This window comes from Sinocyclocheilus grahami, unplaced genomic scaffold (assembly GCF_001515645.1).
Source record: "Sinocyclocheilus grahami isolate Dianchi unplaced genomic scaffold, SAMN03320097.WGS_v1.1 scaffold863.1, whole genome shotgun sequence".
Classification (NCBI taxonomy): Eukaryota; Metazoa; Chordata; class Actinopteri; order Cypriniformes; family Cyprinidae; genus Sinocyclocheilus; species Sinocyclocheilus grahami.
In genome coordinates, this window is record NW_015506042.1 from 155,452 (window position 1) to 169,638 (window position 14,187).

General features: G+C 35.0%; 1 protein-coding gene across 1 annotated transcript in view; it reads right to left on the reverse strand.

The window, feature by feature from the left end:
* The window catches only part of LOC107563218 (cAMP-dependent protein kinase type I-beta regulatory subunit), a 68,781-nt gene extending 54,628 nt beyond the window's left edge, over positions 1–14,153 (reverse strand). Inside the window, exons 1-4 of the mRNA XM_016248031.1 lie at positions 14,000–14,153; positions 13,272–13,462; positions 5,757–5,927; positions 4,858–4,949 (exon numbers count right to left, since the gene is read on the reverse strand). Of these exons, the coding sequence (XP_016103517.1) occupies positions 4,858–4,949; positions 5,757–5,927; positions 13,272–13,445 (437 nt within the window). The 5' untranslated portion in view covers positions 13,446–13,462; positions 14,000–14,153. The remainder of the gene's footprint in view (positions 1–4,857; positions 4,950–5,756; positions 5,928–13,271; positions 13,463–13,999) is intronic.
* Between the last annotated feature and the right edge of the window lie 34 nt (positions 14,154–14,187).

Sequence of the window (14,187 nt, forward strand, 5' to 3'; positions counted from 1 at the left end):
ACCAGCACGGATCAGCTCTAGGCATGACGAAGCGGATATCGTCCTCTTTTGGAAGGCCAACCAAAGTAGTTTCACTTTCACAACGAAACACACAGCACCTTCACGCCATGGCAGCGGCGGCAACAACAAAACTACAGCGAAAATAAAAGTTACGCTTCTTTCTTTGCGTGAACATTTGGGCGGCGTTATGCAAATCTTCCCACATAGTGACGTAGATATGTGGGGGCATGTTAGAACGAGCCGTTTTAGGTAGGTGTGGCTGACTCTTAACTTTTATAAAGAATATCTCTTTTGATTTGAGACTTTAGTCTTTGCAACTTTACAGATCTTCTTTATGCACCAAGAGCTTGTAACAATCCAAAGAGAAAGGAAAAATTGAAATCGCATCATATGACCCCTTTAATGGGAATGATTAAAAAAAGAAAATTTGGAAAATATAGATTTTTTTAGCATTATAAAATTATTTTGTGATATGTATTTAACATAACTTATATTTTCATATTTTTTACCTTTACTTCAAATTCTTAGAGCAGTGCAGTAAATAATATTACACTATAACTTTAATGTAAATAAATATGTAATGTGTTTGTCATACTGCCTTTTTTATTTTATTTTATGTTTTATTAATGTTTTACTTTAATGACAATAACCATTGAAAATAATGGGAATGACAAAAAAGGAAGTTTGCATAAAGAAAATGAAGCCCATTTTAGGAACATATTGAATTTTTAGCACTGAAATATTATTTTGTGATATGTGATTAATATTAATATATATATTAATATATGTTATTAATACTCTTACAGCAGTGCAATAAATATTATTATTTATAAATAAATAAAACCTTTTCTACAAAAATATATGAAGTGTCACAGCATTACAAATATTTCAAATAAATAAATAAAAAAAATTACAAGAAAAATATAAATATTGGCCTTTTCGACACCGATTATGCGAGCAAAACAGGCAAAGAAATGTGAATGTATGTGTAAAGCCTAAACATCTCAACAAGTCTCTCAGAAACCTGTGAAGAGTTAAACCTTGAACACATGTACAGTATAAAGGCCACCTGAATACAAAAAAAACATGATCCTTCAGAAATCATACTCTTTCCTTAAAGAACATCATAAAATAGATGAACAAAATAAAAAGATTATTTTTTTGTGTAAGAATATTGTTATTCAGTTTACAAACCCAGCTTCTATTGATGACTTACATTTCTTTCATGCTAACCTAACTCCCAAGGTCAAGTCCAACATTAGATTGTGCATTAAATTTGCCAATGAGCTATTCCCATACCACCGTGAGGTAATTGTTTTTATTTGCCATGGCAACAAAACCACATTAGACAACAAATAACCTGTAGGGTGGATCCTAGGGTGGGCTATACCACATGCCAGATACTCCCTTACAGTATCTGCCATCTAGCTGTAATGTTTAGCTCCAGCAGCCCGTGTGTCTCCAGTGATCTTAACAAGAAGCTCTTACTGACTGCAGCATAATAAAGCAAACAGTGTATGGCATGTTCTACTATATATGGCCATATGTGTGAACGCCTGCAAGAGCGAACAGCCAAATCTGTGCCAATGGTGATTACATTTGTATGGCATATGACTCTCGCTCACCATGTTAGCTGGTGTATGCTGCTACTTTTTGAGTTTACTGCACTGTGCACACATCTGGGGTGTGGTAGACTAGTGTCTACAGATCAAGATAGGTCAATCAAATAAAATAATTAAATTCACTACCATTCAAATGGTTGGTGTCAGTAAGATTTTTCATGTTTTTGAAATAAGTTTTTTTTTTTTTTTAAGTCCACCCTTCTTTAAGTTCACCCAGGCAAAAATACTGTTAAAAATAAAAAAAATAATACTGTTAAATTTTATTATAACTTAAATTAAATGTTTTCTATTTGAATCAGTGTTATTGTAGTGTATCAATGAGATACTATTATAGTTTTTATTATTATTTTGAAATACTCTTTCCATTTTCATTTTAGTTTTAATTAAAATGTCAGTAATTTTATTGTGAGTTATTGTGGATTTTAGTATTTTTCTTTTTATATGTCCGTATACTTTTTATTTTTCAATTTTTAATTTTTAATTTTTATTTCAGTTTTAGTTATTTTAGTACATCAAGGTATATATATTTTTAAATTCTATGTAAATTCAAATAAGAAATGTTGCCTTGTCAATAGTTGAAATAAGTTTATTTTATATTTTATTTCATTCCAGTTAAAATGTTTTTATGGTTTTCATTTTCATTTTAGTTTTAAATGATTTGAATATATTTTTTATTGAATATATTGCATTTTAATTGAATATTGAATATATATTTTAAATATATACTTTTAAAAAAATATTATTAAAAATAATTAATTATTTATTTATTTATTTGAGTGATGGCAAAGCTGAATTTCCAGCAGCATTACTCCAGTCTTCAGTGTCACATGATCACACATTGCATGTCTAATATGTTGATTTTCTCAAGAAACATTTCTGATTATCAATGTTGGAAACAGTTGTGCTGCTTAATATTTTTGTGGAAACATTGATATATATTTTTTAGGATTCTTTAATGAATAGAAAGTACAAAACATTTTATGGATCAAATTTAATGCATCCTTGCTGAATAAACTTTCTTTCTTTCTTTCAAAGAAAAAAATCTCACTGACCTCAAACTTTAACAGTAATGTATATAGAATAAAAAAATTATCTATCTATCTATCTATATGTATATATATATATATATATATATATATATATATATATATACAGCAGGTATTAATAAGTTGTTAATAAACATATTAAAGTCTTCACTGCATGCTTAGAGAAATCCAGACTGCTCTTAGAGAATCTGCAACATCTCACACTAACATAACTCTATAAAACAATGAAAAGATCCTAACATAATGTCATTATCCTGTCATTTCCCAGATACTGCAGAGTCATGTTCGGTATGACCACATCAAGCCTGTTGCTTTGACAGTATCGCAGACACACATGCAGATAATTGGACATTGAGCGGGGCCGTCGCCAGGAGCGCCATGGAAACAACATTAATGTTCTCCACAAATCTGAATCAGAAATATGAAGAGTGTTCTGGAGCTTTCAGAAGAGAAATGACAAGGTAAGCCTTGCCTTAAGATGATGCACTGCACAAAATCAGTCTTTTCCAACTAAATTTGCCTGTAATTCCATGCCTGATAAATGGTGACTGTGATATATTCACAACAGCCAAAAATATGAAATCAATCTTAAAACCCGATAACGTGCATCTGCAGTCCCTGGCAAGAAGGCCTGATAATAAGTGTGGTGAATTTCCAGCTGAGTGCAGACGGGATGTTTTGGGGAGTTTGAGCATTTGGGCCGTTTCGAGTGTTCTCACAGAGGCTTTAAAAGCAGAAAGCTGAGAGTTTGTTCCCTTCATGGTGGATCTGTATGGATAATGGATTCTCCTCAGCAGTGAAACCGTATTCCGTACACAACCTGAGCGAAATTCCTGGTGGACTGGGAGAGGCTTTTTTCTCCTCGTTGTTGTTTAGGGTTTGTGGCATCTCCCGGACTTGAAAGCCAAAATGAAACAATCCGAGCAACGCTATTTCCCCACACCCGCATTAAAACACACTTTCCACTACGGTCAGACACAATGCATGTTTATTTCGATGTGGGTAGCCATGGTGACGAGAGCAACAAAGCAAATACAGTGGGTACTCACAAGCCCCTCTTGACACGACTCATACCCTCACCCCGCCAAACACTCACAAGACCAGCGCTGACAACAAGAAACAAGCTGGTAACAGCGTAACCCGATTCATAAGAAAGACTTCACAATGGCCACAAAACAGTGGTCAATTTTCCTTATAGTGCTTAATCTTGTTCTGTACACACAGTTCAGTAATACACGGGAGTGACAGCCGCATTGTGCAACTGAACTGACTCACAAAAATTCAGGTATTGACAACTGCATTTACAGAAATTTTACGCAGTGTGTACGGAACCGAGCTGAAAAACGAAATGTTAATGACATATTTACATATGTATTAAGAGTTGTCTCTCTCTTCTGTGTGTGCGGTGCAAGAAATCACAGGGTACGTTTTGACACATTACTGTTGCCAGATCTTGCAAGAAAAAAAAACTAATAAGAGCAAGCCCATAATAAACTCAAATCTAAGCGTTATCCTGGAAATAAGCCAGATACCAAAAAATTGAGACCTGCACCTGTCTACTTTATTAACTCCATAAACTGGATTGCTTTATGGGACAAGTCCAAACCACAAGCCCAAAGACATTTAATAAGTGTCACTTATAATAAGTGGACATGGCAACCCTTCAAGAGCGTGCTCAGCGAAATAGCCTTCCAAACATAAAGAAAACACGACGGCTCTGTTGACAGTGATTTGGTTAAAATCTCCAAATGTAATGAGTCTTTGGTAACTGTAATAATACTTCAGTTAAAAATAGCAGATACTAACCGCGCGAGACACCCAAAATTCACTATGGTAACAACAGTGTCAGTTGTTACCATAGCATCACATAGTCATCACAATTTCGAGAGTGAGTTCTCTTCTGTACACACACAAAACAATCATTTAGAGGATTCACTCCCATATTTAAATGCGGTTGTCAATCCTGAATCTTTACAGTGTGTACAAGGCCAATGAGAAATATAGTGTGGCTGAGGCCCTGTCCACACAGCAGCAGAATACAGCTGTCAGTCTTGTTTTTGAGCCATTAATATGGTTGTGTTTACGTACATCTTAGTTATTTACAGGAAACCCAAACACTGATTGTGTGAACATAACCTTATATACTTATAATACCTGACAACAAACCACCTCAGATGACGTGCATTTACCTTCTCTCATTGTCATCCAGGTGGGCAAACAGCACGTTCTTAGAGATGGCTTTGGCCAGGGCGGTCATTGTCTTGTAGTCCTTTGGAATGACCTATAACCAAAGAAAACAATAAAATAGATGATCACTCATAAAACAAACAAATTATAAGGTTTTCCTAACATATAGAAATTTCTGCATATTTCCTCAATTATTTGTGAGCGTTGTGTTGTGAAAAATGTTCTGCAATGATGATCCTAGAGTGTTGTGGATGTTGCTAGCCAGTTGCTCATTTGATCTGAATCACACTAAATAAAAATATGAAAAATTACAAAAGCACATAAAAATTACTAAAGTTAAAATAAGTTAAACAATTTTTTTTAATGAAAACTGAAAATATAAAACAGCATAATAAATATAACTAAATGCTAATTAAAAATATTAATAACTATTGTAATTGTATATAAATAATACTAAAATAACATTCAACCTTATTTACATACTTTAAAATGTTCCTATTATTGTGCACAATTCATCAGTGCATGTTATTCTAAAAAGAAAAATATATCCATAGGATTTTCTGACTTTTCTTTTCTGCTAGAGGTACAGAAAAGGAAAACAATATTAAACGATAATAAAACAACCTAATCATCCAATCAAATCACACTGAATAAAATCCAGTCCTGCGTTACTTACTGCTCAATATTCTGTTTCACTCAGAAAAACCATATTATGGAAGTCAAATGTGATGTGAATGTCTATACTGAAAAAAACTATGTGAAATCAGAGCAGTGAATCTGGCCTATTACTGATGGGGCGACGGAGACAAATCCAAAACATCCTAAATAGCGTACTTGAAAATAATGCAAATTTAACTGCAGTTTTTTTCAGAACTACATTGGCTATATAATCCAAACTAACCTTTCTGACGTAGCTGACGGCATCCTCCTCTGTGTAGACCTCGGCGCTGACCCCACCTCTCCGGCGCCGGGCCTTCACCACCGGGTTTGGAGGAGGAGGAGACACTTCATCATCATGAGAGTCGGACTGAGAGTTGGACTTCTGACGGGCCATGATCTGCTTGCATTCTTCCTGTGGAGAGAGGAAGTGAATGACACGTATGATTAAACATCCGTTTGAAAACATCGAGAGGGTCGTGACCATCTGGATTTTCCTTCCCATCGCACAGGACACCCAAACATCTGTGCAGTGTGAAAACAGAGGACACTAAGAGGGTGAAGCTCCCATTACAAATCACGATTACAGATCATAAAATCTAAAAGACTGAAACCTACTGTGAGCACAGAAAGCAGACACAACAGCACTGAGATTTCACTGGCAGAGCCAGAGAGAGACAGTGAAAGATTCCCGTATGAAAGAGGGAAGAACAATAAAGCTGCATGCCACAGCACAAATGATGTGTGTGTGTGTGTGTGTGTCACAACAAGATGTGTACTAGTCATATGGGGTGGAGAGAAAAACACTGACCCCTAATCATATTCATTACATATGACAGATACAGTGTACACTGTATATATAGAACAACCAAATGTTTTAGTCATTTATTGTGAAAATGAATGTGAAAAATAAACTTATGGGGGGGGGGGGGTTTTAAGGAAAATATTTAATAACTAGTAATTTTCTTCTTTATTGTGAAAATGAATGTGCAAAATAAATTTAGTGGGGGAAAAAGTAACTGGCAGCTCTCATTCAAACAGACAGAGCTGATATTGACAGAAATATCACTGTATTACTATACTATATGCAATATTAAAGTCACAGCTAAATGTGACATTCATTATAGTGGGTTAATGTGAAGACTGTTATAAAATGTTCTGTAATAGTTTAGGCAAATTTAGGCAAAATTTTACTGTAAAGCTGAATGGCTATATTTACTCATTTTATCTGCAGAAAGAATAAAGTGACATTTTTGAGTGTCAACCCTTTTCTATCCTACATATATTAAAGTTATGCACCATGCTATAATTACAAGAGTCTGAGGGAAAAATAGGATGAAAAAAAAAACACGCCACTGAAGCGTATCTTCATTTCCAATTTATCCTTTTTGTTTAAACTTTTTTTTTCCCCAAATGTAGAGAATATAAATTAATGTTATTTATTTATTTATTATTATTTACATTTCACATATAATATATTTGGATATTATGCAACATTTATTTTCAACCCACAGTTCTCATTCAAGTTTGATTTGTGGTCCTTCATGGCAAAAATTTTGGCCACCTCTGCTCTATAGTATTCTGGCCCCTATAAATCTGATATCAGTCTGTTAATTCCACAATTAAACATTTTACAGCATTTAAAAGATAAAGTGTTTGTAAAATGGTCTCCCTCTAAAACATCCCAAGGCACAAATACCAAAGTGAAGGCAGTCAGATGCAAAGGAACAGCTGGGTACATGCCACACACACACACACAAATGCACACAAAACACACACATGCTCGCTCTCCAAAGCTTTAGACAGCCATCAACAGGCCTGTCCATGAAATAACACAGAAACAGTCCAAATGTACTCTGAAATCTGTGAAATCAGAAAACATATAAGACGATATGCCCATTAAGATCATTTCGCTCACCAATGCATCGATGCACATACTCAAACATAATATGAGAGCAAACCCACCACAAACACACAAAAAATTAGACTAGTGTCTATACAAACAATTCAAATATGAGGTTGTAATCATACACACTTTTATCAAATTAGGTTTGAACTTTAATGACACACAACCAAAAATGTTATTGTCACAAGTATTTGCAAAAGATACTGATTTATCATCAAATCTGAATTACAATTTTGGATTGGAGGCCACAAAAACTGTAAACTGGATTATTTATTTGTTTTAAAATATATATTTTTTTGTTCCATTATTGCAGTACAATTGCTGTTGTCACCTGTTCTGCTGTTGTTTACAGTTCTTTATTAAGATATTTATTTATTCATCAACAAATGCTTTGTGAATCACTTTGACTGAATCATTACAAAGAATCAGTTCTAATGAAAGAATCATTTCTAAATTTGACCTCCCTGCACAAAAGAACTTAATCCACATATGTATTTCTTACAAAAGCAATATGCTTAAATCTACATATGTAATCTGTTTGGGTCAATAAGATTTTTTTTAATGTATAATGTTTTTAAATGTTTTAATTTTTTATGCTCCCCAAGGCTGTATTTATTTGATTAAAAATACAATAAAACAGTAAAATTGTGAAATATTTTTACAAAAATCTAAATACCTGTGTTCTATTTACATATATTGTAAAATGTCATTTATTTCTGTGATCAAAGCTGAATTTTCAGCATCATTGCTCCAGTCTTCAGTGTCACATGATCCTTCAGAAATTGCATTATTTATTATTGATGTTGAAAACAGCTGTGCTGCTTCTTTTATTTTATTTTTTTGTGGAAACCATAATATTTTTTTTCCAGGATTCATTAATGAATAGAAAGTTCAAAAGCATTTATTTAAAATACAAATACAAATCTTTTGTAAAATTAGAAATGTATTTTGATCAATTTAATGTGCCCTTGCTAAATAAAAGTATTCATCTATTTAAAAAAAAAACTTAAATAATTAAAATAAAAAGTAAAAAGACCCAAACTTTTGAATGGTAGTGTATCTTTGGGCTAAAAGGGGCCATATTTATGGCTAACCTCCATATACTGGCATTAGTATGCAACTGGTACATGAACAAGAGTAGAGGTCGACCGATTGATCGGCTGACCGATTAATCGGCCGATTTTTGGCATTTTTAATTAATCGGCATCGGCCGATTGTGCTGCAAACTAGGCCGATTTATAGGCAGGCGCATCTGCGGGCATCTAAGCATTGTTGCGGAATGCCGGAGAATCTCTCTCTGGCTGCGGGAGACTGAGCAGCTCACATTCTGCAGCCGCTTCTTGTTCACACACAGATTCAGCTAATGATGGCAGGGCAAAACAGACCGTTTCGAAAGTATAATTACGCTTTACCCTACTAGAATTAATGCCAGAACTAGGGGTGTGCGATATATAATCGTCTGCGATAATATCGTAATTGTTGTTTTAACGATGTGCGATTTGACATTATCGAGTATTTTGCAAAAACCATTCAAAACATCCCTACAGAGCGTACGCATACATTACGTGAAGTCTAGACTAGTGCGTGTGCGCATTTAGTGCATTTTCTTTCTATTCTTCAGTCTATTAAAATGCATTTAGAATGATCACAAATTCAAGACATGATGGCAGAAAATTTATATATTTATACCACTTCATATAGTTATTCAATTTCACACGAAGAGTGCCGTTTTTCTCCAAAAATTACCATGATTATAAATGTGACATTGAATTCAATAAACAATAAGTTAATTAAGAGACTTACGGTTTAGACACCATATTGCTTGTTTTTGCTCTATTTCGCCAACAAAAATCATGCTGAATACAGCCACAGTGCCGTTTTGTGTCTCTGAGCAACATGACGGTGTTTCGTTCTTGAATGAATCAACCATTTAAATGATTTGGTTCAATCGCAATGACTCACTTATTAACAGTGATTTGCTGCCACCTGCTGGCGGTTTTAATTTCAAATTTCGGCTTTTTCTTTCTTTTTCTTTTTGATTTTTTTCATGTTTTAAATAATTTCAAATATCAGTATTCAACGTTTTATGTTTAATATATCAAAACATTATTTATGCATTTGTAATTGCAGGTTAAATGCACTCATGTCTCGCATTAAACAAAATACATGTGTGTGCAAATACATCTAAATGCCACTTCAGATGCAGCTTCTGTGTTGATTTAATTTGCTTGGTAATATTAAAAACATCAGGAGTCAGCTGTCTTCGGCAGTTCATAAGGTACCAGCATAATAACACACTCAGCAAAATATCGTCTAATTATCGTTATCGATAAAATCCCAGAAAATATCGAGATATAATTTTTTGTCAATATCGCACAACCCTAGCCGGAACGTTATCCTATGTGCAAGTCATTTGCATGTGAAAGTAGAAACCCAAAAAAATCGGCATCATATATCGGCATCGGCTGCCCTGATTTCTAAATATCGGCATCGGCCAGTGAAAAACCCATATTGGTCGACCTCTAAACAAGAGGACACGTTATTAGCTGATGCTAATCTCAAATAGGCCAAATATTGGCCTAGCTGACATGAAGATCTTTCACTAAGAATCTTGCATCCCTTAGTAACATCGGTAAATTTCTATTCCTCCTTAAAAATTTCTCCTCGTGTTGCCTTGTCCCTTGTGCCCTACATAAAGATTTTAATCCGGCACAGTTTTTATAGACACAACATTTAGAAAAGAGGACAACCACAGTGTTAAGGGTGTATATCATTTATCAGCCCGCGGATTTTCATCTTTCTAAATTAACAGAAAGTGCCAGACAGAGAGAATGTGTGAGCAATTAAACCCCATCTATGACTAAAACGCAAGTGGGTCAGTAAACATCATTCACCCAGCAGCTCAATGACACTAAATAACCCCAAAAACACAAGCTATCATCATGAGGAGAAGACAAGGACAGTCGCTCCCTTCTTGCAGACGTCTTGTGCTGCGTTCAGTATCAGCCCATCTGATCGCGTCTTATGAATACACAATCCCTTCGGCTGTTTGATGCTCTACCTAAACCAACAGTAGCTCAGCAGAAACGCATTCCTAACAAAAACTCGAGCCCAAAGCGTCTGCCAGTTTGAAAAGGCCTGTTGTTCCTGGAGCACATGATCAAAGATGTTTAGTTGCTGCTGAGTGTGGATGCAAATACTGGCACCTCCAGCTAAACGAATGACTGCTGTGACTTTCATACGGTCGGTACACAGAGTCTGAGATTGGGCAACAACATCAAAAAACACAGCATGCCTCCTAATTGTTTGCTGAGGGGGAACGGGAATGCTGATTATAGTACTGAACAACTGCAGCTCATTAAAGTTCCTCTTACATAAAGTACGCTACCGTCTCAGTGTTTTTTTTGTTTGTTTTTTTGAAAGAAATTAATACTTTTATTCAGTAAGGATGCAATAAATTTACTAAAAGTGGTGATAAAGATGTTACAAAATATAATGTTTTCGATTTAAAGAAGAATGCTGTCCTTTTGAACTTTCTAGAGAAACTTTTGTAGAAACTTTCACAGTTTCTGCTAAACATATTACGCAGCACAACTGTTTTCAACATTGATATTCAACACTGAAGGATTTCTGAGAGTAATGGCTGCTGAAAATTCAGCTTTACAATCTCAGGGATACATTACATGTTCAAATATATTCAAATGCAAAACAGTTATTTTAAATTGTAATAATATCTCAAAATATTACTGTTAAATACTTAAGAAAAAGACAAAAACAAAACAAAGACTTAAAGTATAAACAAACATTTTTACACGTCCTGAAGCAAATGTGAGTGTAAATTAGGGCTGCACAATTAATCGAATTTCTAATCGCGATTACAATTATGGATGCCACAATTACGTAATCGTTCAAAGAGGCAATTAATCGTTCAAAGTCCACTTATGTTATTCTGCACGCTTAAGATATGTTTTTTTCTTTCTACATGTTATCTTATGGGTTTTTCCATTGTTTTAGTTTTAGTATAACATTATAATACCGTTCATATTTTTACTTTTTTTATAATTTAAAGAAGAAACCAATCCGATGTATATTTGACATTTGAAGGCTTAATGCTATAGAAAAGCACTAAATGTTTTTCAGTTAGAGTGTAAAATACGGCATGCAGTTGCATCAAACAATAGTATAAACAACATCATTCAATGTAAATTGTGATAATCGTAATTAATAATCGCAATTACAATTTCAAGGGAATAATCGACAATTATGATTTTTGTCATAATCGTGCAGCCCTAGTGTAAATGAAACATTTTTGTTGCTAAAATGTTGAGGGTGGTTGCCAGGGCATTGCTATGGGGTAACTGGTTTTAAGTTGGTTGCTGGGTGGTTGCTATGGTGTTCTAGGTGTTTTGTTTAGTTGAATACTTTCTGACTCAAGTCGGAAGAGTCATAAGTACGATATTCTGTTTTGTTGTCCTCCAGGCGAAAATTGTTAGTCTGATCAATTATAAAAGTAACAGCACACCTCTCCTAAAAAAAAACTAAACATGATTTGAGGTATCATAACAGTAATACTTGCCTTAGCTAACACTACTAATTAGCTTATATTTCAACAGATATTGTGTTAATACATAATCAGTGAAATAGGACAAAGATGTTCTAAATACTTCTTGAACAGTAGTGTCATGTTTGGGCTATTATTCTATTATTCATATTCTACATCTGTGCAACATTTTCTTTTTTATTTATATGATTGTTTATATATGAATGTAGATAAATAATATCCTAACAGTAATACTTGCCTTAGCTCACACTACTAATTAGCCAAGATTTGAACAGATATTGTCTTAATAAATAAAGAATCAAAACATAATGAAACAGGACAATGGTGTACTAAGTACTTCTTAAAATGTTATTTAACCAACTATATTAAAAACAGGGAGAATACAGCAAAAAGTCATTTATTCTACATCAGTGTTTCTCAACCAGGGGGCCTCAAGAAGACTTAAGTTGATTTGAATTTGAATTCATTTTAAAAGTGTAATTTCTAGACCTGGGAAAGTCGTGAAAATATTTTTTTTAATCCTTAAAATGCCATGTAAAGAGTATACATTTTTGTATTTATGATAAGCTCTAAAGTATTTAATCAGGTAGAAATGGTGAGTAAACCATTTTTAATCCTTAAACCTTTGAATATTGTTATGGACAGTTCTCAAAAAGGTTGAGAATCACTGTAGATTCTACATGAATATAATGAGTTGCATGCTTGGTTGCTATGAAAGCCCTACTAAATCTATTTTAAAACTTGCAAACGAACTTTATAGATTGTTCACAGATCCTGATATAGTACATAAGTGTACCGTCTACTCATTTCACACGCTCTGCATCTGCACAAGAAACCGATCAAAGGAGCACTATGGAAACCAATGATTTCTCGTTCCAAAACCTGCAATTACTTCTATCTATCTATTGTGCTGCACTTGTCAATAATTAAGACACAAAAAGAACATCAACCTCACTGTGAGCACTAGCACAATGACAGTTAATGATCGTGGATGTTTGAAAGAAGGAGAAGACGTTCATTAACACTGTATCACAGTGCATTCAGCCAGACTTTTTTCCCAAAGCAACGTACGGTACATTAATTACAGGAACAATCCCCCGGGAGCATCCTGAGGTTAAGTGCCAGGCCAAATGGGACAGCAATGATCTCAATAACTCTCCAGCTCCGGCTTCTCCAGCTCCATGGAAATGAAGCGACATCCCAGATCCCTAACCATCACCCTTTTCCGATGCAAATGCACACCTTCTACAAACACAACCACCAGCAGAGCAAATACAGTAAGAGTAACGCACCTTCTCCAGCTTCTCAAAGTGTTCCCGCAGGAACTTCATAGGCCGCTCGGGCTTGGCAATGCACAGGTTGACGATGCACTCTTTGAGGATCTGCTGTATGTTGTGTTTCTGCACGAACACCTCGCAGCCTTTCAGACTTTCATCTTCTTCCAGATTGGAGGAGGAGGTGGCCATCTTATCTTCTATCACTGCTGCAGGAGAAACGAGCAAAGGAGGGGGGTTTGAGGAGAGATATTCTTTCTTTAAGTCTGTGTGGCTTAAATAATAAGCTTGCCTGCTGACTGACTAATGAAATCCACAATATGCATCTATGCACTGTCAATACAAATACACAAACACAGTGCCTAGATAGATAAACATTGACATTATGACTAAATCACAGGCCATTCTTCTCTATGTTACACATTTACATTTCACTTCCGCCATTGATTCACATCAACCATCCAAAAACCACCGGCAACTGAAGCTTTAATCTGCAATTTCGACCTGTGCGTTCACGAAACCGATACCGCATTCAGTCGTGCGTTAAAAACGAAGCGGCGGAGCGCTCGAGCATCCCTCCGTGATCACCTGTTTAGGCTTTTATCGCAGCTTATTCGCTTCTAAACACAAACCTATGCGGTGAATAATTGGTTTTAGTCATTAATTATCTTGAAACCCGCATCTGTGGGTATATCAAGCTAAAAACCATGGTGTGTGTCACAGTGTTTGGTGTTAATTTGTCTTACCGTTCTGAGGCGGAGATGCGAGGCTCGCGCTCCGGATGCTGCTTGTTTGGTCCTGCTGTGTGACGTCAGTCCGCCTCCCGATTGGACGCTGACATTAGTGCTCTTCAATAAAGTACGTAATTTAAAATATCAAGTCATATAACTGTTCCGTACGATGTTGTGCTTGGTGACTGAACACATTTATTGCA